Below are 23,266 nucleotides of genomic sequence, written 5' to 3'. Positions count from 1 at the left end.
GCTTCCCACGTATCCGATATTATTTTAAGTGGTTCAACGAGCACGAAAAGGGAAAGAATGGCAAGTGTACCGAAAGTTAAATTAAGAACTCATGAAAAGGTATGAAATGTAGAAAATCAAAGTATGAATACTTATGTTTATGAGAAATATGATTTAAGTGATGTTAAGCTCATGTACTATACCTTATCATGTGATGATACTATTAAGTTATGTGTTTATTCAATAACTTGTGTTGTTTATGATGCTTAGGCTTGTACCAAGCTATGTTGGATTGATTAATGTCTATTTTTATGATTATGCATTAAAATGGTAAGCTTTGTTCATGAATTACGAACTTACTAAGCATTATATGCTTATGTCATTTTTTTCCTATGTTTTATAGATTATCGGAAGCTCGATCGGTTTGGAAGCTCGTCGGAGACCTATCACACTATCCATCGATTATTTCAGTAGATTTTTATGTTTGGGTCATGGTTATAATGGCATGTATAGGAGAATTGGATTTGACGAGATTGTTGTTATGTTTGGCTTGTAAATGTGGTATTATGGTTGGTGAACTTTTGGCATTTTGATGCTTTGATTGTTGGTGTTGAAATGGTCAAATGATGGTATGTTTTGAATGACCAACTTGGTATGTTTGAATGTGATTTGGCATATGGTCATTGTGGTAAGTTTGGTATGGAAATAGGCTAGATATGTATGAGTGATGAATGACTAAATTATGCAAACGTTTAAGTATATTCGGTTGTTATGATTGAGGTGTCTTTTGGGAATATTGGTTGTATGGATAAAACCTATTGAATTGATCTCATTATGAATGTTTTAGGCATGTTTTAAAGGTTTGACTGTATGTGCAAATGTCTTGTAGGCATGTGCTTGATTAGGGTGAAGGAAATGGCTTGAAATTGACCTATTTCATGTCCACACAGCCAAAGACACGGGCGTATGTCTCAACCATGTGTGAGACATGGCCATGCGACATGGTCGTGTGTCCCCTGTAGGTTCCAAAGGGTTACAAGTCAGGCAGTTATACGGCCTAGCACACGGCCTGGCACACGGGCGTGTGGCTTGGCCATATGACCAAAGTCAGAGAGTTACACAGGCTAGGACACGACCGTGTGTCCCTATTTCAAATGGAACACGACCTGAGACATGGGTATGTGTCTCAACCATGTAAGGCACACGGCCTAGCCACACAGCCGTGTGAGGCACACGGCCTGGCAACACAGCCGTGTGACCCCTGCAGTGTGAATTTTCCAAGTTTTTCTTTAAGGTTTCATATGTTCCCGATTTAGTCCCAAATCATTTCTATAGTGTTTCTAATGCCTCAAGGGCTCGAATAAGGGACAATATGCATGTGTTTGAATGAACTTTGCTATGATTTTATAATAATGCTCAGTAACCCTATTCTAGCGACGGATACGGGTTAGGGGTGTTATAGAAGAACTAATGTCGGTAGGATCATTTTTAACAAGTACACCAGTGTGCTAAGAAGAATGCTAGTAGCTTAAACTTTCCTTCACTTATTACCGCTCTATGTCAGACCGCCCGAGTCCCTTTCAATGAGGATAAGGATATCACCCCTAACAATGGTAGACTGTCCAGGACCATCTTTGCCAAGATTTAAGGCACTGATGTTGCCAGGGCAACTCAACATAGTCAAACCACCAGTTCCACTACTGCGCATTCTCCCATAGCAACACCTTCAGTTTCTCATAGCTCCCTCAAACAGTAAATATTGCAATCCTTAAAGCAATTGGAGCAAAGAATATCCCTTTTTAAAATTCAATAGTTTCACATGGCTGAGGAGATGGTCCATGCCCAGCAGCAGCAAGCTCAACATTGGGCCTATGTAAAGAGTAGGGATTTGGCTTTTAAAAGACCCTTGCAAAAGAATTTTACAAAGCCAATCCCAGACTTTCCTATCTTCCCCGCCACTTTGCTCTCATTTTCTGATGCTACCGAGGAGCCCATTCAAACTACTCTTGAGGAGCCTACTGAACTTGCTACTAAAGGGCCCGAAAAGATAGCATCCCTAAATATAGAGAAGGATGAAGAAGAAGAAGAAAAAAAGATAACACTGCCACTACTGCCACCACCAAAGGGTAAGGACCCTATTCCACCTTCATCACCAGCTTTCGTAACTGCACAGGACCATGACATTGATCGTCTAATCAATGAGCTCACAAAAACCGATAAAGAGGGGAAAGAGATTGACCCCACAAAAAGGAAATGGCGATATAAAGTCAGTGCCGAAAATCCACTCATCAGGCAGACTAAAGTATCTACATGCTAGTCCAAGCTAGCTAAGTTTTTTATTTCTTTCATGCATCTTGCATTTTATTTCTTTTTCTATGGCATTTGTTGTACAAATTTCCCTTTTGATTATTGTCTTATATATCTAGTCATGCAATGAGGACAATGCATCCCTTAGGTTTAAGGGTGTGTTGTGCATTTAGGCTACATTTTATATTTAGTATGTATGATCATTTTAGTATAGTTAAATCTGTTTTGCCACTGCAATGTAACTATTAAGTACTTTTTGCCTATGAGGAGTACAATCTGTAATTATAATGTTCGATGATGAGCTTAGATTCTTCAATACACTTAGAACATGTGACAGTGGATTAGGTGAATTTAGCTTAGGATTGGTTGCTTGAAAATCAATTTCTAAAAATGAGACGTCCTATACTCAATTTTTTCCAAATTATAGTGAGTATCTTCTAATGAACTTAGGGGCTTTTGAAGCCAAATTCAGTCGTATTGCCTCGGCATTATTAAATAAAGGACAGTAGACACTTCAATGCTTAGAATTGTTGAGTAAGTCAGCACCACTTTGTTTGCTCTATCGTGTTGTTGACTAGAAAGGTGAGTTTAAGTAAGAGTGTGTAATACAAAGTAAATAAATTACGGGCACTAAGTTATAGTAACGGGTTGAATAGTTAAGGAGGTAGTTGTTTGCTCCATCCATATTTTAAGTCAAAAGCCTTAACTTCAAGAGTGATTTCTATTTAAATTGTGGCATGATTGAGTACTAGGTAATTTGGTGTATGCTCTATTGTGATTATTAAGTCAAAGAATTTTGTGACATGCTAAATCCCCTAATATACTAATATTCTAAAAGAAACACACAAATTTAAATGGTTTATACATTTCAAGTATGCTTAGAGAAAGAGTAACTTGAGTTTAAGTAACAAATGAACTGAGTAAATTAGGAGATATTTGCTATGGCCATAAAACACATGGTACTTAGGAAATTTTGTTTTTAGGGAGAATTTTTTTGCGCTACGTTTGTTAAAGACAAGTTTTTAAGAAGATTGTTGAGAACTAATGTATATATTGATCTTCGAATAGATTAACAATACAAGATGGGTATATGCGCTGGAAATATTTTTGCATTCATGCACTCATGCATATTTTGCTTGAGAATAAGCAATAACTCAGGTTTAGAGGTGTGATAACTCTTGAAAAGAGTTATATTTCATGCCTTTAAACCTAGCTAATTACTTGTACTTGCTACATTTAATTACATTTTAAGAGATTTCATTGGTATTTTTATCATTGCCTTAGGAGCTTGGATTGTGTTTAAATGTTAGGTACTATTAATTGCATGTGGCAGGGTTGTTTTTGGTGGTTTGGCAAGTGCAAGATGTGGAGAAAGAAATAAATGAGTGAAAGTTTGCTGGGGCAAAAGGTTGGACAGTTTGCTAACACGAATGCCATGGCAATTTCAAGAAGATGATCGAGTCCACAATCAACGCATACCAGTTTCAGCCCAACTCTACTTGTACTAGAAAAATCCACCTAAAAAGAGTAGAAGATATCATGGGCTGTTGGAGTTACCCTAGGAAGAAAAGCTTATAAAAAGCGAAAGGAGGAAACCCTAAAGTGTGTGGAGATCCGAGGCAACAACAGAGGGTAGCGACTAAGTAGAGACAAAAGGAGGAAACTGAAGGCAGTCCTTCTCAGCCACCACAAGACACTGTGCTGCTGGATTCTAGATTGACTTGGCTATAATCATCTTTCTAAGTTCTTCCATTATTTCTTAATATGTTCTCCCATGATTTGATTTGATCGAAACGATGTTGGGTGTTATTTTGAACTTGAATTGGCAACCCATGAGCTAAATCCCATAGGGTTCAGATTACATGATAAAACATTTATTTTTGTTAATGGTTGAAGAATATATTTGATTTAATATGCTATTTCATTCAATTTTTTTTATTTCCCAATTGTATGCGTACATTCTCTATACATAGATGAGTGTGCAGTATGCCCATGAATTGAATCTAATTTTGAAAAGGTTAGATTAGTTGGACTAGAATTGAATGATACAAGTGGGTATTCGACTGAATACTTGCAGTAAACTCTAGACATAGAGCAGCATTTGTATAAAATGAAGACAAAACAATACAGGGTACCGTGCTAAGGCCAATAGACACAAGCCATGTAACTTGAGATCTAGCTCTCAAAAGAGGCAAGTCACTTTAGGTCTCTTCTGAAAAGTAGATTGAGTATGATTTTGCTAAGGCATTACTGAAAGTAAGGGCAGATTCTTAGTAATCCCAACCTTCCAAATCAACATCATAGACCCTTAATCCTTTTTCGTAGTATCTTTGCCATAGCATTCTTAGTTATTTATTTATTCGCTAGCAAATTATTTACGTAATTATTCTTGTAATTTCCATTGCATTTTTACTCTTGCTTTGCCTTAGCATTTTTCAATATTAGTCAATATACATTTTGCACACATCCTTACTACTTTAATTTACCACTACGTACTTAACTTGGTTTTGCTATAACATTAATCATAATTCGTTATGATAACTTGACCACTTTTATACTTAATCTGATCCCTATGGAGACGATCTTACTTACTACTTTATTACTTAATTTGACTTGTATACTTGCATAATTTTTATGCGACACTGATGTTTTGAATTGGTAGTTTTGGTTGTGAATGATCATATCGTTGGTAAATCTTTGGTTGATGATTTTGGGCATGAATGACTACCTAATGATAAAGTTTATTTCTCAATTGTAATTTTTTTCTTGAATTGAATTGGTGTGTGAATTTTGGTGCCTTTTAATGGCATATTGGTTAGACATAGGATGATGAGTATTTGGCATGTAATTGGTGTTTTGAATGTGCTTTTAACCATGTGAAATAGGCTAGATATGGTATGTCTTATTGTGCAAGAAATGGTGCTTGAATTGGCTTGATTTAGGGGTTAAAAATGGAGCACATGGCTTGGGACACGAGCTGTCACACGGTCGTGTGTATTTATTGTTTTAGGTGCAAGTTTCACACGGTCTATGACACGACCCTGTGTCTATAGTCAGTTTGTGGCATGGTCTGTACATGGCCTGCGACACGGCCTGCGACATAGTCATGTGGCCCTATTTCGAATACCCACATAGACTGAGACACGGCTGTGTATCCAGACTTCGAATGTTCACACAGTCTGGGCTATATCACACGGTTGTGTGATCCCTGTTTTCCAGATTTTTCATGTTTTACTAGAATTTTCTATTTTGTTTCGAGTTGATCCTAGATTGTTCCTAAACTATTTTTAGGTCCCCATAGGCTCGATTTAAGGCCCATAAATATATTTTTGCTATGATTAAATTTAAATGCTATATGTTAGTAATTAATTGTATAATTATGTCTATTGTGAAGTAAAATGTTCTATTTTGCTCAGTAACACTCCGTAACCCTAATCTAATAATGGAGACGGGATAGGGGTGTTACAAAGTATCTTGGTGATCTTAGGATACCCTACTAGACTTAGGCTTGGGCAAAAAAATAAGGCCCGTTTAAAAAATGGGTCGGGCCTCGAGCAAGGAATTTTTTGCTATTTTTTTGTTATTTTTCTCCCTATTTTGCTACCATTTCACTATTATGTTACTACTATTTTGTTATTATTGTTTGGATTTTGTATAACAATTATTTTATTGTTAATTTTGTTATTATTTTAGAGGCATTTGCTTGTTAAGTTGCATCTATCTTAGTGTTATTTAAGTATACATATTTTTAAAATTTATTTCCACTTTGTTGAGAAATATTTATTTTAATATTTTTTAGTATTTTTGATGTATTATATATATATTTAAAAATTATATAAAAAAATTTATCAAAAAAATTATATAAAAATTGATATGAGGGGTCGGGCTGGGCTCAGGTTTTAGCATTTTTATCTGGGTGGGGCTTAGGCAAAATTTTACGCCCATTTTTCGGGTTGGACCCAGGCCTAGCAAACGAGCCTAAATTATTTGTTGGGCCCAGCCTGAACCCGACCCATGAGCACCTCTAGTCCTAGATATACAATATATTTATTTCCTAATTTGAGTCAGACTCGACTTTGGTGACCCTCAACTCGCCAAATAGACTGACGAACTCCTTACATCATCTTTTGGCGTATATTTTTTCACCGAATTTCAGGCGAACTCCTTGCTGAAACTTCTTTTGGGCGAACCTTTACTTACGAGGCCAAAACTTCTAGGCCCTATCTCGGCATGTTACACAGGGTACTACCAAAGATTTGTGAAAGGTTTCTCAATTATGGTCAAACCTATGACTCGACTTTTGTGAAAGGATGAAAAAGTTTTGTGGATGAAGGCATGTCAAAAGAGTTTTGATAAGTTAAAAACCATCCTAACATAAGCTTCGGTTTTGTCCCAACCTGTATCAATGATAGAATTTATGATTTTCACCGATGCTTCCTTAAATGGCCTTGTTTGCGTTCTTATGCAGCGTGGGAAAGTCATAGCGTATGCTTCCTGTCAACTCAAAGCGCATGAAAGAAATAACTCGACACATGATCTCGAATTGGTCGCGGTTGTGCTTACCTTAAAGATTTGGAGGCATTATTTGTATAGAGAGAAGTGCCACATATTTTTGAATCATAAGAGCTTGAAGTACCTGCTCTCTTAAAACGAATTGAATTTATGTCAGCGACATTGAATAGAATTATTAAAGGATTACAACCTAGCAATTAACTACCATCTGAAGAAAGTAAATGTCGTAGTCGATGCTCTAATTAGAAAATCTATGGCAACTATCGCTTCGTTGCGAGCTTGAGTTCACATGGAGAGCGAAAAATCCCTTCTAGCGAAACATCCTTCGTGAAAATCGATTGTATGTCAAATTCAACAAATGTGAATTTTGGCTTAAGGGAGCCACCTTTTTAGGTCATGCTATCTCTGTTGACGGTATCAAGGTGGATCCTAATAAAATCAAAGTTGTCTTAGATTGGAATCCATTGAGGAATGTAACCGAAGTACATAGTTTCCTAGGGTTGGCGGGGTACTACCGAATATTTGTGAAAGGTTTCTCAATGTTGGCCACACCTATGACTCGACTTTTGCGAAAGGATGAAAAATTTTTGTGATCAAAAGCGTGTCAAAAGAGTTTTGATAAGTTAAAAACGATCCTAACAGAAGCCCCAATTTTGTCCCAACTAGTATTAGAGTTATTGGGTTACTTGTTCAAGCTCAAAATCTTATCCAATATTTGAAAAGTTCTAGACAAAAATATTAGATTCGAAATATAAGTTTGGACAAAAAAAAAAGGTTCATTTAAAATATAGATTAGGATTATGCTCCAACATTTAAGGTTCAAGCTTCACTCAACCAAACCATTTTCTAATTAAGTAATATTTTATTTTATTTTATTTTATATATTACATGATTTATATCATTTAAAAATTAAATCTAAAATATAATATAATACTATAATATAAACAATAAAAAGAATACGTTCAATCATTTATATTTAAAATTTTAGTAAATATATTTTATTAGCTATTAAATTAAAAATAACATAATTTTTAATATATTTTTATAAAATAATATGAATAAGTTTAAAACGGACTTCAACACTCATTTACAAATATTTAGGTGCTTAAACAATATTTAAGGTGATATTTTGGAATGAGAACGACTAGGGATACCCAATTCCATGGCATATATCTATGAAACGATGTCGTTTAATTAATAGTTTAGTAAATGCCAGTCGCTTCAACCAGCTATTTTCTGTTCGTTGACGACCGTTGCATCAAGGCAGGTCTCAACAGCAGGGTTGGGAGCTAAATCAAATTCCTTATGTACCAAATAAAGGTTAAGAGATGCCTTAAGTCCTTGTTCTCTTGTACTCTTTTTAGCTGTAGTTTTATTTCAAAATGTGATATAAAAAACATAATAATATTAACAATTCCACTTGATTTTTGAAATAAAATAAAAGGATTATATTCTTAAAAATAAAACTATAAGAATTAAATTCTAAATTTGTAAATAGTATAGGGATTTATGAAAAATTTTAACCACCAAATAAACTGTCTCACTTTTTTAGTTTTTTCTCTTTATTTAAAAGAAGAAGAATAATAAAAATAAAATTTTCAACGGCCGACCGGTGCTGACGTTCCAAAGACGCTTTTCTCCTCATTTCTCTCATCTCCTTTCATCAGATCTCACTCTTTCTTTTCCCTGACCCGGTATTGCTTCCCTTTCATTTCACTAAAAAAAATTTTTCTTAAAAAAAAAACAAATTTCTTTTTTAATTTTTTTTAATTTTTTTTACATTTGATTATTAACATCGAATTTTTTTGGGGGGGGGGGGGTGGCGGGGGACTAGGGATTGTTAATTTTCTCCTTTATTTTTGATTGATTCGATAAGTTTCTTCTATTACCATGGCTGCTCCACCTGCAAGAGCTCGAGCCGATTACGACTACCTCATAAAGCTCCTTTTGATCGGCGACAGCGGTAACTATTTCTTATATATATATATATTGATCTGAAAGGCGATCTACTTGTTAATCTACACTGTTTTTGGAAAAATGTTAGCGCTCGTTGAAAGGATTTGATTTTTTTTTTTTTGGTTTATTTTGTTAGATGTGTATTTAAAGACCTTTACCTTAAGCTTCATTTTAGCTTTATAGATTATCTTAGTATGGAGATTTTATTGTACTAGCCAGGTTGATTGGGAAAAAAAAAAAAGAATGGCTGCTTTTATGGTGAATCTAAGCTAATTGCTGATGGCATTTTTCGTAGGAATATATTTGATATTGTATTCTGTCTCAATTAGTATTTTGATGATTTGATTGGAGTCAGTAGCTTGTTCATTTGCTTGAGACCCGTTTCTTAATTTCCATCTCTGCTACGAATAGTCGTAGTTACCTGTAATTAGGAACTACTTATTTTACAGGAGCTTTTCTTGGTATTTTGGCACATTCTTTTCAATTTGAGTTGTGAATAGTCTGTTTACTCATGCTTTTGTGTTGGCAGGTGTGGGTAAGAGTTGCCTCCTTTTGCGTTTTTCAGATGGCTCATTTACTACAAGTTTTATCACAACCATCGGGTAGGTGTTTTTTGAATGGTAGTAGTCTTATTATTGTTACAAGTATTGTTTCAAAAAGAGGCATGTCGTTTAATAAGGTAATGTATTATTTTGGCAGGATTGACTTTAAGATCAGGACTATAGAGCTTGATGGCAAACGGATCAAACTCCAAATTTGGGATACTGCTGGGCAAGAGCGGTTTCGTACAATTACAACTGGTTAGTTTTTGGGTTTGAAGGTGTCATTGACTGGAAATAAATGGTCTAGCATTGTAGCTTATTTGGTTGATGAAATAATTTGATAGCATGACTTGGCACCATTTCACTTGAGCCTGTTAATTGTATAATGTAACTTACCGTTTGTTCTCACCCTAATATTGTCAAATTCAATAACAGCTCCGTTTTGGTTCAAGGTTGTCGTTGCATTTCTGTTCATCTCTGTGATTTTTAGAGTTTGTCTGCTTCCACAGTTTTCTCTCACACACTCTATAACCTGTATGTTGTCATACTCTTGAATTGTATGACAGGACTTGGAAATAAAATTACGAAGAACAGAAGCTCCGAGTTTCATATTTTTCTGGAGTCTTGATTGAAGGTGTTCAATAGTAATGTTATCTCTGAGTCTGTTTGAAAATTTTACCTCTACATAGTATTTTCTTTATTTCACCCCTCAAGCATGGTTGCTTGCCCCTTTTTCTTTTTCTTTTTACTTGTATTGGTTTACACCTTTGAGGCGGGCAAGGAGGTGTTCGTGCTTCAGATGTCTACTACCAAATGCATCCTGAATTTTTTGTCTTCTGGAACAGGCGAATTAAGTTATATTTTCTTCCCGTGCAGCTTACTACCGTGGAGCTATGGGTATTTTGCTTGTTTATGATGTGACTGATGAGTCATCTTTCAATAGTAATTACTGAACCCTTTTTCTTTTTGATTTCTTACATAAGTTGTTCTTATCTTATCCACCTCTGAATCTTTAGAAATGTTTAATGTTTCCACCAATAATGATCATTATTCAAAACTTTCTGCTTCCCGTAAGGTTGAAACTTGAAAGTATATTCCTTATCCAGTGACTTGAAATTTTATAGTGACTTGAAATTTTATTCTTTCTCCATTATAATGATCTTATCAATTCAACTAATGTACTTTTTTGCCTAGACATTAGAAATTGGATTCGTAATATTGAACAACATGCATCTGATAATGTCAACAAGGTTCTGGTGGGTAATAAGGCTGACATGGATGAAAGCAAAAGGGTTTGTTTCTCTTCTCTTTCCAACGTGCACGCATGCTTGTATTCACTTCCATTTATGTTTACCCTTATTTTTCAGCATGTCAGGCTTGTCAAGTTGATGAGGAACTTATTTTTGCAGGCTGTCCCTACTTCGAAGGGCCAAGCTCTCGCTGATGAATATGGCATCAAGTTCTTTGAGACTGTATGTAACTTTTACTGCAGATATTGCAGTTCCCTTTTATGTTTAGTTGATCTTTCTGATATATGCTCAAGAGCCAATCAATCTTGCAGAGTGCAAAAACAAACTTAAATGTGGAGGAGGTTTTCTTTTCAATAGCCAGGGACATTAAGCAAAGACTTGCAGATAGTGACTCCAAGGCTGAGGTATTGTATCTTTCACTCGAAATTATGCAAATCCATTCCCTTAAACATATTTTAAAACATATATATTGTTGTAATTGCTGTTATCCTTTGTCTTCCTCTTTGCAGCCAAACACAATCAAAATTAACCAACAAGATCAGGCAGCAGGGGATGCAGCAAATGCTCCAAAATCAGGTTGCTGCGGTTGAGCTACGATCGATGATGAGCTCTGAAGGGTATATTTTCTTCTCTAGTGAGTTCTTTGAATTTGGGAAAACTGTAATTATATTCTTCGAGTTTGTAATTTCTTCTTATCTATTTTGCATCTATTACTCTTTCGGTCTGAAATGTTAGATCCCTGATATCCTGCGAAATTAATTATTTTTGCAAGTTGCCTCTACCATTTTGACATTTGGAGTTGAAGCTAAGAACCGCTCGGTGCCATCCATTAATTGGAGCATAATTAGAGATGACAATAGGACAGATTTGGAACAAAGTCATTTTGGAGTTTTTCGAGTTTGGTGTGTGGGCTAGGATTTGGGGCCAGCTCGGTATTTTCTTCGTAATTTTCAAACTTTATAAAAGATGTAAGCATTCTAACATGTTCTTGTTAGAGTTCAATTGAGTTTAAATCACTTTTTTTTTTATCAAATTTCAGTTCATGGGTTGAGACTTGAGATGTGGCCATGGTCAATACCAAAAAACTAAGTCTGAACTCAACTCCCGATGATTTTTTTAGTTCATATATTATAAAATATTATATTTATATCAATTCAATAAAATAGTTTATAATGAAGTTCAAATAAAAATATATTATTGAATGTTAATTTAAGTCAAAAAAAGAAAAATTATCTTTGTCCAAGCTGGCCAAGTAATTCGCTCAAACCAGTACACGAAATTAATCAAGCCCTAAAAGAATAGTACTGAAAAGAAGCAAACAACACATAAAGACAGGTAATTTCCTCCTTTCCTCCTTTAGTTCACCAAAGGTGCAATACCAAAAACAAACAAAAAAAAAAGTCTGAACCGATGATTTTTTTTGTTCATATATTATAAAATATTAAATATTATATCTTACCAATTCAATATAATACTTTATAATAAAGTTCAAATAAAAAATTTATTATTGAATTTAAATTCAAGTCACAAAAGGAAAATTATCTTTGTCCAAGCTGGCCAAGTAATTCGCTCAAACCAGTACACATAATTAATCAAACCCTAATAAAAAGTACTTCAAAGAAGCAAACAATGCATAAAGACAGGTAGTTTCCTCCGTTCCTCCTTTAGTCCACCAAAGGTGCAAAATTTAGATTTCATCTCTATCTCTTGAATTAATATCCGACTACATGTTTGCAGAGATACAAGCAAATACACAAATAACAAGTATCTCTCTTTCAGGCATTAACTCCCTACTTTTTAACATAATCCCTACCCCCGTAAATTAAAAAAAAAAAAAAACCCCACGCCCGGCGCTGTCACCATTAACAAGCATAAAGTCTCGTAAAAAGTCACTTCCTTCATATTCACAAAACAGAGATTAACCCTACCTTGCAAATGAAAATGGTTGTTTTATGACAATTGTTTCATTTCATCCTTCCCATATATACGCTGAAGTTCAAGAGTGGCAGCTAAAAACGAATCTGAAAAAAGAAAGAGGTGCAAAGTAGACATGTCAATTGTATCCCATCTCAAAAACTCCATCCGATCAACCTAAACCAAAACCAAACCCAAACCCGATTTGACCATAAAAAGTCAACAACATGAACCCATCCAACCACACCCAAAAATGACTCAAACCCAATCTGAAATTGACTTAACAAAAATGACCCTGACATTTTAAATTTTGAATTGATCCAATCCAGAAAGATTCGATCCAAAATCAACCCGACTTGCCGAATAGACCTGACCTTTTTATTTTACTCAATAAAGTGCACTCGTAAAAGAAGCATTTCCTTCTGATTAAATTTGTCAGTCAAGATAGGTAGAATTAAAAGGAAAAGCAAATCAAGTTCAATAGCTTACATCACCTTTCCAAATCCGGAAGCACTTCTGGTTAATAGGCGAGCCGGTTATTGTCTGAATAACATCGAACAACATATTCTGAGGTGTGCTTCTAAGCTCTTGGACAATCCCATAAATGGTCTTCCCATTCTCAAAGTATATGTGATTATTTGGATGCTTTGTTTTGCAACCAGCATGCCGCTCAAATTCATATGCATTGATCACCTATGAGAACGTAGAAACTCTGCTCATCAGCACACACATAAGTGCCTACACAATTCTCTCAAAAAAGAAAAAAAAGGTAAAACCGAGAAACCACACCTTAGAAAAATTGCATGTCTGACAGCCACATTGATATCCCGAACTCTTTATAACACCGTGGAGCTCCTTCTGAAGTTCATATAAAGAAGCAGGCGTATCACCGGACAATAAGGTAAATAAAAAGAACACAAGTAATGAGATTTTACCTCCTGTGACCATGCAATATATTTAACGGGAACTCCATCAAGCATACCAGTTGACAGCAAACTTCTAACATTTGATGGGAAGTTATTTGAAGTAAGTTTTTTGGATGTTTTCTGCTCATCTTTCTTCCTAGGAACTTCAGCTCCAGAGGCAATAATATTATTGGATATAGACACTTTTTCACTCGAAGCATTAGATCTTTGGACAGAAGACTGACCCATCAATAAATTATAGCCTGATACAATCCTTCCTGGCGGATTTGTATCATCATCATCATTAGAGCCACCAAATGATATAATAGTACTCTCACCCCTACTATAGGACTGACCAATTGACAAATTATAGTTGTCACCCTTCTTGTAGCTTTGACTGATAGATATGGTACTGTCATCTCCTTTACCATAGGTCTGACACACAGTTACAGAACTATCATCTGTCATGTATGTTTGACCCATGGATATGAAAGTGTTTTCACCCTTATTGAAGGTATTGCTCATTGCAAGTGCATTATTATCCTCACTTTTGTTATAGGATTGTCCCATAGACATGAAAACATTATTCTCCCTTTCATAGGTGTCACCAATAGGATCCCCTTTGTTATAAGAAGAACCCATCGGCATAATACCATCTTCCACCTTGTTGTATGCATGATCATTTGACACAGAGGTATTAACCCCATTAAACACATATCCCATTGATGCAGACATGATATTCTCCGAATCCTTAACCTCGCTGACTTTTACCTTCCTAATCCCACCAAGGTTTAACCCAGATCTAGGATCTTCTAGTGTATGAGACATAGATAAACAGAATGAAGAATCATTTGTAAATATATCTTCATTAAGCTTTCTCCCCATGACAACTTTCTCACTGCTAACTGATGGCATGCTTCGATCATCAAAATTCACAGCTCGAGCTGATTCGGTGTCGAATAACCGTTCAGCAAACTGCCCCGAGATTGAATGAAAACCAGATGCATTTCCCCATGGAGACAGGTTTGAATTCAAGATTCCAGAAAAAAAGTTGGTAGTTGAAACTCCAACCGCCTGCTTCTTGTTAGGAAATATATCTGTCTCGGAACCATCCATAAACCATTGATGAGAACGCTTGGGCTCAATTCTAGATGAAGTATCATACACCATCTCACCATCGTTTAAACACCCAGCTCCTTTCGTCATCCAAATGCCTTGATTCTGGAAAGACTGTTACATGTAACAAATTCCTAATCAGAGGCGTAGAAGAGAATAACAACAACAGTTGAATCTTTTTCATTGACCTAGTATCAAGATTAACCGCAAGCCATAAATATTTATAACATAATTAATGGACAACTTCAATAAGGTGAACTTCGTTTTTGCACCTATCAAAAGCTTGACTAGGCACACCAAGCATGCACTTGAAGAAGGATTGAAATAACTTTTGTTCTCTAGTGCTAATATACAGCGCCTAAGGACGCACCTTGGTCTTTGACAACCTCAGCACTTCAGCACCAACACACACAACTTACCAAGTAGAAAATTGTCAAACTGACATTTGTCTTCACTCATATATACATACTTATATATGGTTCATCAGTGCATCCCCACCTAAATTACTCTATTACAACTGTTTGGCAATAAAAGACACAATCATCTATAGTTCTTTTTTTTTTTTTACCAAAAAGCATAATTTTTCAGTTGATACAGAATTTTAACCTTCTTTAACTATGAGAAACTACATAAGGGACAAGGCAATAAGCAATTGCAGAACAATTAATGATAAAAATTAAAACCACTGAATCAATCACAAAAGATACACATAAAACTGAAAAACAGCATCGAAAGCAACCATTAGACCCTTCTCCCATCACTTAAAGCACATAAAAACATACCATTTTTCTAGCTTTATTTCAAAGTTTTATTTGGATGAATCCTCGCTTCCACTTTGCTGTAACAGTCCAACAATTAAAACTCTATCATATTGCATTAAACAAGGATCAAATTTACAACTTTACCACTAAACAGCAAAGTTCTATAACTCCTGGCTGAAGCAGAGACTGTAAAACTTCGTGAGAATTGAAGCCTTTAATCGCTAAAGTAATTATCTGCAAAATTCAGGGAATAAATCACTTGAAAAACTCTGAGAACAAATAATAGTCTCGCATAAGATGCATAGTCTTCAACCATTCCAGAAATCTATTACATTTCCAGCACCAAACACTGTAAAGCTCACTAATTAAAACAACATTTATTTTGAAGTAAACAAAAACTATAAGAGAGAAGAAATTTTCCTCAATTTTTAACCAAACGGATAATAGAGGGGAAAAGAAAAAGAAAAAAAGCGAAGGAGAGATCTTCATTGTGGAAATACCTGCAATGAGACGATTGATTTATTTACGAACACGACAATCGGTGATCGGAAAAAAGGAAAACCTTCCGGCAGTGGTTGACCGGAAATGGGACCGGCAATTGTACGGAAGATGATTGGAGCGAGATCTAAAGAGGGTGGAAAGGATTTTGAGGTTTTTGGCGGAAGAGATGATATAAGATGGTGCCTTTGCACGATCACATTCCATGGGCCCTCATCGGACCGAACACGTGTACTTGGGTTTTGTCAGATCTGATCTTGATCTGAATCTCTATACTCTATACGGCGTTTGAAAACAAAAATCGGATAATTAGAGAAACTTAAAAAGGGCAAAATACTAATAAAAGCTAATTTTTTTAAAAATTTATTGAAATTGGCCCGGTACATAATTAATTATTGGAATGGTCTAATTCTCTGAAAGTGCATCCATGTCAGCACGATGTCAGGGGACGTGGCAGGAAAACGCTTCATCAAGGAAGCGCTTTGTCCACGTGGACAAAAAGCGCACCCTTAAGGACGCGTTTTCCTGCCACGTCAGTGCTCTCTTGGGGACGCGTTTTTCCCGCACGTGAACAGTAACAACGACTACTTTTTTTACCGTTGGTGACCCCTCCAATGGTAAAAAAAAAACTATAAAAACCCCCTTCATTTTTTTTCACAACTAAATCCTTTCACTCAATTTCTCTCTAATATTCTCTCAAATTCCTACCAATTTCCTCTCAAATTCCTCTCAAATTCCTATTTAAAAAAGCTTTAATTTTTTTAATTATTTTTAAAAAAAGTTTTAAATTTTATTTTTTGAATTTTTTTTAAATCGTAAAAATTTGATCGTGTTAGCAATGGTCGGAGAATTAATTCGTCTTGATGACAAGCACATATCCGTCGAACAAATGAAAATGGTAAGTGTTAAATTTAATTTTTAAATATTATTTAAGATATTTTTTATTTATGCAATTTTAAATAATTATTATTTTATTATTTGTTATAAAAGTCTATAGATCAGATATTGCAATGTTATATCCGTAATATGCATGGTCCTCCATCACCGTTGGTAGAGAATTACTTGCGGGAAGCGAGTTTTTGGCACGTGGCGACGGTAGGCCAGAGATGCAAGTTGGACCCAAAACTCATCAGTGCGTTGATTGAGAGATGGAGACCCGAGACGCACACATTTCATCTTCCATGTGGAGAGTGTACTATCACTTTGGAAGATGTCAATTTGCAATTGCGATTGCCGGTGGACGGGTACGCAGTCACCGGATCTGTTCAATCTGGTGATTGGGGAGCGGTATGCTACGAGCTTTTGGGCGCTATTCCGGAGAATATTAATTGAGGTCGGATCGAGATGGGCTAGTTACGAGACACATTCCCGGAGCCGGATGATGATTCTACTGAACTAGAAAGAATCTGATATGCTCGAGCGTACATTCTTCAGATAATTGGAGGTTATCTCATGCCGGACTTGTCATGGAACCTTGTACATTCAAGATGGCTGCTGAAACTCGTTGATTTTAGAGTAGCTGGTGAATTTAGTTGGGGGTCTGCCGTTTTGGCCACATTCTACCGGGAGATGTGCGGGGCGACGCAACTGAATAAAGCGAAAATCAAAGGTTGCTTGTCACTACTGCAGTCATGGGTACGGTTTCACTTTCCATTTTTACGTCCTCGAGTGGACTACCCATATACATTCTCACTCATAATGAGGTAAATTTTATATTAGATTTTACAATTATTACGTAGATTTAAAATATAATAGTATGCTAAAAATTTATTTAATTAGGTGGAACCATTCGGCAAGTTATGCTCGATTACCTACCTCTCTTGAAGATATACGGCTTCCATTAGACCAACAGTCGGAAGCACAAGTAAGTATTAAATAAAATAGATATTTCCATCACGAGCTAGTCGATTGGTATGTAGTATTTAGTATTTAGTATTTAGTATTATGTATTATGTATATAACTAATATTTCCATCATGTTCATGTAGTTTCAATGGACACCATACGAGGATCCGACAATTTGGGCAGTAATTTCGGATGAGTACTTCCAAAATCCAAACGCTTGGCATGTGAAAGTCGTATTGGTCAACTATGCGACCGTGGAGATGCACCAGTCGGACAGAGTATTACGGCAATTTGGATTCCGACAACCGATCCCCGTGGCACCTGAGGTGTTGGATGATCATCACAAAATCGACCTACGACAATTGCATACGGATTGGCAGAGATTCCGGTCATACTACATCCAAATGTGGGAAGATCGGTATGATTATATACCTACTCGGGAACCGATCATCGTTCTAGAGTTAGCGTACGTGCCAGAATACATGCCATGATTTAAGATCCATAGCAAGCTGTATTTACTGTCGGCAGAGGAGAGGCAACGGCAATTGCATGTCTAAAGGGAACGACGTGGCCCTTTAAATCAAAAAAGAAGAGACGACGATGCAGGTCCATCAACAAGGCCCAGACAATCACCCAGCCCATCATCAGTACCCATACAATCACCAGGCCCAGCAACATCACAGACACAATCACCCGACCCAGCAGTTCAACCTACGATACCCACGGCACAGCCTTTTCAGATGATGCCAGGTGCGTATCCTAGCCCTTTTATGTATCCTAACCCTTATATGTTTCCTTTTTCTAGTCCTATGGCAGGTTGGAGTCCATGGCCCAGTTCATCTCCATTTTCGATTACGCCGAGTGGACCGCAGATGTATAGGTCAGATATGTCGCACGAGGGATCGCAAGAGGGGCCATCGGGAAGCTCTGCCTTTTACCAATCCCCATCACCGTATGGGTTTTAAACAGCTTCGCCATTGGTGATGCAAACACCTCCGCAGTCACTATTCTATTAAGGTGGCTCATCGTCCTAACACCGACAACCAGATCCCCTACTGGAGGAACCAGAATCCCCGCCAGAGTAATCACAACCCCCGCCGGAAGCTGGACAAAGGAGGAATCCAGCGCGTAACCGTTGACGGGCGCCATGTGTCATTGAATCTTGTGGGCACAGAGATTTATTTTTATTTTAATATATTTGTACAAACATTTTGAATATTTTGATATTATTTGATGTAATAAAATAGAAATTCTTCTATATTATTTCATGTACTAAAATAGAAATTTACTTTTACATTTTTAATATAATAGAAATTATTTTAAATAAGGCAATATGTTGAATATTTCTATATTATTTCATTTAATAAAATAAAACATTATTTTGAATAAAGTAATTGTAATTTACTTTAATATTTTTAATGAAATAGATTTTCTTTTAAATTTTATACCATTCTGAATATTTGTACCAATTTTTTATTTAAAAAAATATAAATAATATAAAGTTTTTTACAATAATGTTCAACTATTGCGATTTAGGCATGATCGGCTTGTATGGCCTGGGTTCCTACACCATCCGCACAACTTTTGTTGGCTGGCTGTTTCTCAGATATCCATATTGTTACGTATTCTAGTCGAGTAAGGTCGACCCTTTGGTTTGCGACGTCCACGTGGGAGCTTCTTTCAGTACTATTGCTGACAAAGCATCCTGTTTAAAGCGTTTTTGACACAATTGGCTCAGAAACATCTACTCGAAATTATTTTTTTAGGAGCTACTGTAGCAAAAGCGCGTCCACATGGGAGCTTCTTTCAGTACTATTGCTGACAAAGCATCCTGCTTAAAGCATTTTTGACACTATTTGCTCAGAAACGTCTATTCGAAATTATTTTTCAGGAGTTACTGTAGCAAAAACGCTTCCACATGGGAGCTTCTTTTAGTACTATTGCCACTACACCAAAATAGGCTTTTAGAGGCACATTTTGCGGCGTTTAGAGAGAAAACGCCGCTAAAAATCGAGAATTAACTGCGCTTTAGATAAAACACCGTAAAAAATATAATTAGTGGCGTTTTTCAAAAAAATGCCGCAAAAATCGAAACCCAACGACGCCATTTTCTGACTTTTTTGGGGCTTTAGCGGCGTTTTTATGGAAGCGCCGCTAATGTTCTGGGCTTTAGCGGCATTTTTATGTAAGCGCTGCTAATATTCTGGGCTTTAGCGGTAATTTTATGTAAGCGCCGCTAATGTTTTGGGCTTTAGCGGCGTTTTTATGTAAGCGCCGCTAATGTTCTGGGCTTTAGCGGCGTTTTTATTGATGCGCCGCTAATATTCTGGGATTTAGCGACGTTTTTATGGATGCGCCGCTAATTCTCAGGCCTTTAGCGGCGCTTTTTTAAAAAACGCCGCTAATGCTCTTCATTTAGTGGCATTTTTTAAAAAGCGCGCAAAAAAATTATTTACCTATTTATTATTTAATTGATTTATTTATATTAATTAAAAATTAGAAGTTTTCATTTAAGTTACCATTAAGTTGTTAAAATCGACGCCGGCCATATGGCTTTCTCAAAACCCTTTAACCCTAAATTCATAATTCTTAAAACCCTAAACCCCTAAAAATTTTAAAAAAATATATTAATGTAAAAGCTTATATATGTTTATAAACATGATGTACATGTATATACATAGATATATATATTAATGTAAAAGGTTATATATGTTTATAAAAATTGTGGAAGCGAGAGTTAATATTGATTAAAAATTTTGGGGTTTAGGGTTTAATTGGTGGTTTAAGGACTATAGTATGTAGTTTAAGGGTTTTATAGTTTAAGGTTTAATGTTTACTATAATTTTAAGTTTATGGTTTAGGGTTTGTTATATTGGGTTTGTGATTTAGTGTTTTAAAGTTTGTTGTTTGGAGTTTGTTTTTATAGTCAGAGTCTTAGTGTGTAATTATGGTTTTAAGGGCCGGTTAGGTTATTAGGGTTTAAGGGTTAGGGATTTTGATAAAAAAATATAAAGTTATTTTAGGGTTCAAACAAGCAATAAGATTCTTTTTAATTACTTTTAATTGTAACTTATAATATATATTTATGGTTTAAAGTTTAGGGTGTTAGGGTACATTTAATGTTTAGTATTTTAGGTTCAGTGGTTAATGTTTGTTATTTGGATTTAGGGTTTACGATTTAGGGTTTGGTTTATGGTATACGATTTAAATTTTTAGTGTCTTATTGTCTATGGCTCTAACGGTTTAAGGTTTATAAAAAATGACAAAATTAATTTTATTTTAGTGTTTATGCATTTGTGGCGTTTTAGTAAAAAAATGCCACAAATATGTCACAGTATGCAAAACGATGACGTTTTATTTTGTGTTGCTAGTGGCGTTTATAAAAAAACACCGCAATTTTGTTTCAGAAATGGCAAAACGTTGCGTTTTGATCTGTGTTCTTAGTGGCGTTTTCTACCAAACGCCGCAAAAGGATAGAAATTAGTGGCGTTTTTTAAAATTGCGCCACAAAATTTGTGCCTGATACTGCAAAACGGTACATTTTGATGCAAAATTTTAGTGGCGTTTTTTGTAAAACGCCGTAAAAGGACTATGCTTTAGTGGCGCTTTAGCAGAAAACGCCACAAATAGGTTTTAATAGTTTCTCAAACGGTGCCTTTTTTTCCTATGCTTTTAGTGGCGCTTATTAAGAAACGCCACAAAATTTAATTAAAACTAACATAAACGGCGTCGTTTTATTAACCCCGAATTTCCTTTAGTTTCCCCCATGTCAGATTTCCCCGATTTTGAAAGTTCACTGCTTGTTTGAATATATGGAGAGTAATTTTAAAAGTTTTTTTGTATTTATATATGTATACTTTTATAATATAAAAATGAAATGAAAAATAATAATTTAATAGGGATGAATCTAGTTTAAGTTTAAGTTTAAGTTTAAGTTTAAAATGAAAAACCTTTTCATTTCTTTTCCTTTCTTGGGATTACTTTTAGTTTTTTCCAGTAAAATGAGAAATTTTTAGATTTTACAAGGAATTATTTGAATTTCTACAGAAAAACCAATTTATATACGTATGGTTAAGCCAAACGGTATGCAATTGGAGCTTCATTTAAAAATAATAATGTTTTCTCATTACATTTTTAATTACTCAGTTTACTTTCCATTCAATAGGTTTGGAGTGGGAAGAATGTCAATGACGAAGTTAAATGGCTTTCCTAAGGTCCAAATCGAGTGGTTAAAAGATATAGTGCGTTCCTCATCAACGGATTCAGATTTCATACAAAATATCGCGAGAGATTGAGGAGAACATAAAATTGTGGAATAGTTGTTAATTCCTCAATTACAAGTTATGCTAGTGCTAGGGACAATAATCACATCGAGGAAATGTGGAATATTTCGGACTTCTTACTGACATAATTGAGTTAGATTACTACGGCAAATGGAAAGTTATCTTATTTCGAGGTGATTGGGCCGATGTTAATACTGCTCGTGGAATTAAGCAAGATCAATTTGGTTTTACAATGGTCAACTTCGCTCGATTGATTCACACAGGACAACAACTGATAGATGAGCCTATGTATTCTCATCTCAAGTCAGACAAGTTTTTTACTCAAAAGATCCAACCGACGAGGGTTGGTACGTTGTACTTCGTAACATCCCTAGAGACTTGTTTGGCATGGGCAGTGGAAGTAGAGATAATATCGATGATAGATCAGAAACTTTGCCCTTTCCGGAACAACACTTAAACGAAAATATCCCTAGTACTAGTACGCAATTTCAATGGGTTCGCCAAGATACAAATGAAGATATTTACGAATAATGATGTAGTAAGAATATACGATTGTTTAATTATATGTAATATCATAATTTAAATCTTGGTCTTATTATATATTTCAACTATTTTATATTCGCTGTTATTGTTGTAATTAGTTACTAAGTTTTCAACTATTTTATATGTATTGCAGAAAAAATGCCTAGAAGAAAAATGCTCCAAACTCGGTAGAAACAAATAGTGAAGAACAGACAGGAATTGGATCTTCGAATGTTCCGATTATACCTGAGGATCCTACAGAAGTTCAAAGTAATTTTACATTTAATTTACATACGTGTTGACTTGTAATTGGTTTATTTTTCAAAATCTCATATTATAATATATCATTTTTCAGCTGAAAATGGTGGGACGCGCAGAGGTCGAGGTGGTACGCTACTTAGCGAGTTGTACGAGTTAGATCCAGTCGAGCGTGTCAAAGTATGCAGAAACAGTTTTGGTCAGCCTGTTGGAACAGAAGCTCGACTATTAGCAGGATACTTGGGCATTTTAGCACGAAATGCAAATATGTTGCCTATCAACTACGAGTCATGGCATCAAATGCCTGATAGTAACAAAAATCAAGCCCTCGATAATATTAAGGTAACAAAACGTTAATGTCATCTGTAATACTTGGGAATTAGTTTCACTTATATTTACTTTCTTAACTTGTGTTTTTTGTAGGCGAGGTTTGCCTTAGAGGTCTCGGATGCCTATGTAAAGAAGGCATTGGGAAAAAGATGGAGAGACCATAAAAGTACTTTAAAGAGAGATTATTATAAGGTAAAAACAACCCTCGATGAGAAATTGCAAAATGTCCCGCCGGGTATGCTGAGGTACCAATGGGAAGATGCAGTTAGATTTTGGCATTTGAAGAAAG

At 35.6% G+C, this 23,266-nt stretch overlaps 2 protein-coding genes across 8 annotated transcripts; one reads left to right on the top strand and one right to left on the bottom strand.

Annotated features, from left to right (window-relative positions):
* Nucleotides 1-8,360: 8,360 nt before the first annotated feature.
* Nucleotides 8,361-11,604, top strand: LOC105773962 (ras-related protein RABE1c). 3 transcript variants are annotated; one of them, XM_012596209.2, is made up of 10 exons: nt 8,361-8,492; nt 8,633-8,761; nt 9,284-9,356; nt 9,454-9,554; nt 10,173-10,238; nt 10,491-10,588; nt 10,706-10,768; nt 10,858-10,950; nt 11,056-11,163; nt 11,319-11,604. In XM_012596209.2, the coding sequence occupies exons 2-9, from the start codon at nt 8,689-8,691 to the stop codon at nt 11,134-11,136; spliced, it is 648 nt and encodes a 215-aa protein (XP_012451663.1). In that variant the 5' UTR covers nt 8,361-8,492; nt 8,633-8,688; the 3' UTR covers nt 11,137-11,163; nt 11,319-11,604. The 3 variants fall into 3 exon arrangements, with proteins under 3 accessions (XP_012451663.1, XP_012451665.1, XP_052482286.1); XM_012596211.2 differs by having other exon boundaries at nt 11,282-11,604; XM_052626326.1 differs by having other exon boundaries at nt 11,056-11,180.
* Nucleotides 11,605-12,209: 605 nt separating this feature from the next.
* On the bottom strand, nt 12,210-16,020 carry LOC105773560 (uncharacterized). 5 transcript variants are annotated; one of them, XM_012595564.2, is made up of 7 exons: nt 15,743-16,020; nt 15,387-15,476; nt 15,264-15,319; nt 13,396-14,595; nt 13,250-13,318; nt 12,950-13,153; nt 12,210-12,567 (listed from the first exon to the last, which is right to left on the bottom strand). In XM_012595564.2, exons 3-7 carry the CDS (start codon nt 15,264-15,266, stop codon nt 12,556-12,558), a joined length of 1,488 nt encoding a protein of 495 aa, XP_012451018.1. In that variant the 5' UTR covers nt 15,267-15,319; nt 15,387-15,476; nt 15,743-16,020; the 3' UTR covers nt 12,210-12,555. The 5 variants fall into 5 exon arrangements, with proteins under 5 accessions (XP_012451018.1, XP_012451015.1, XP_012451016.1 ...); XM_012595561.2 differs by having other exon boundaries at nt 12,955-13,153; nt 15,743-16,018; XM_012595562.2 differs by having other exon boundaries at nt 12,955-13,153; nt 15,264-15,476; nt 15,743-16,018.
* Nucleotides 16,021-23,266: the final 7,246 nt, after the last annotated feature.

This window comes from Gossypium raimondii, chromosome 13 (genome assembly GCF_025698545.1).
Source record: "Gossypium raimondii isolate GPD5lz chromosome 13, ASM2569854v1, whole genome shotgun sequence".
NCBI classification, from domain to species: domain Eukaryota; kingdom Viridiplantae; phylum Streptophyta; class Magnoliopsida; order Malvales; family Malvaceae; genus Gossypium; species Gossypium raimondii.
The sequence above is the reverse complement of the archived record's forward strand: the minus strand, read 5'-3'. Positions and strand labels throughout refer to the sequence as shown.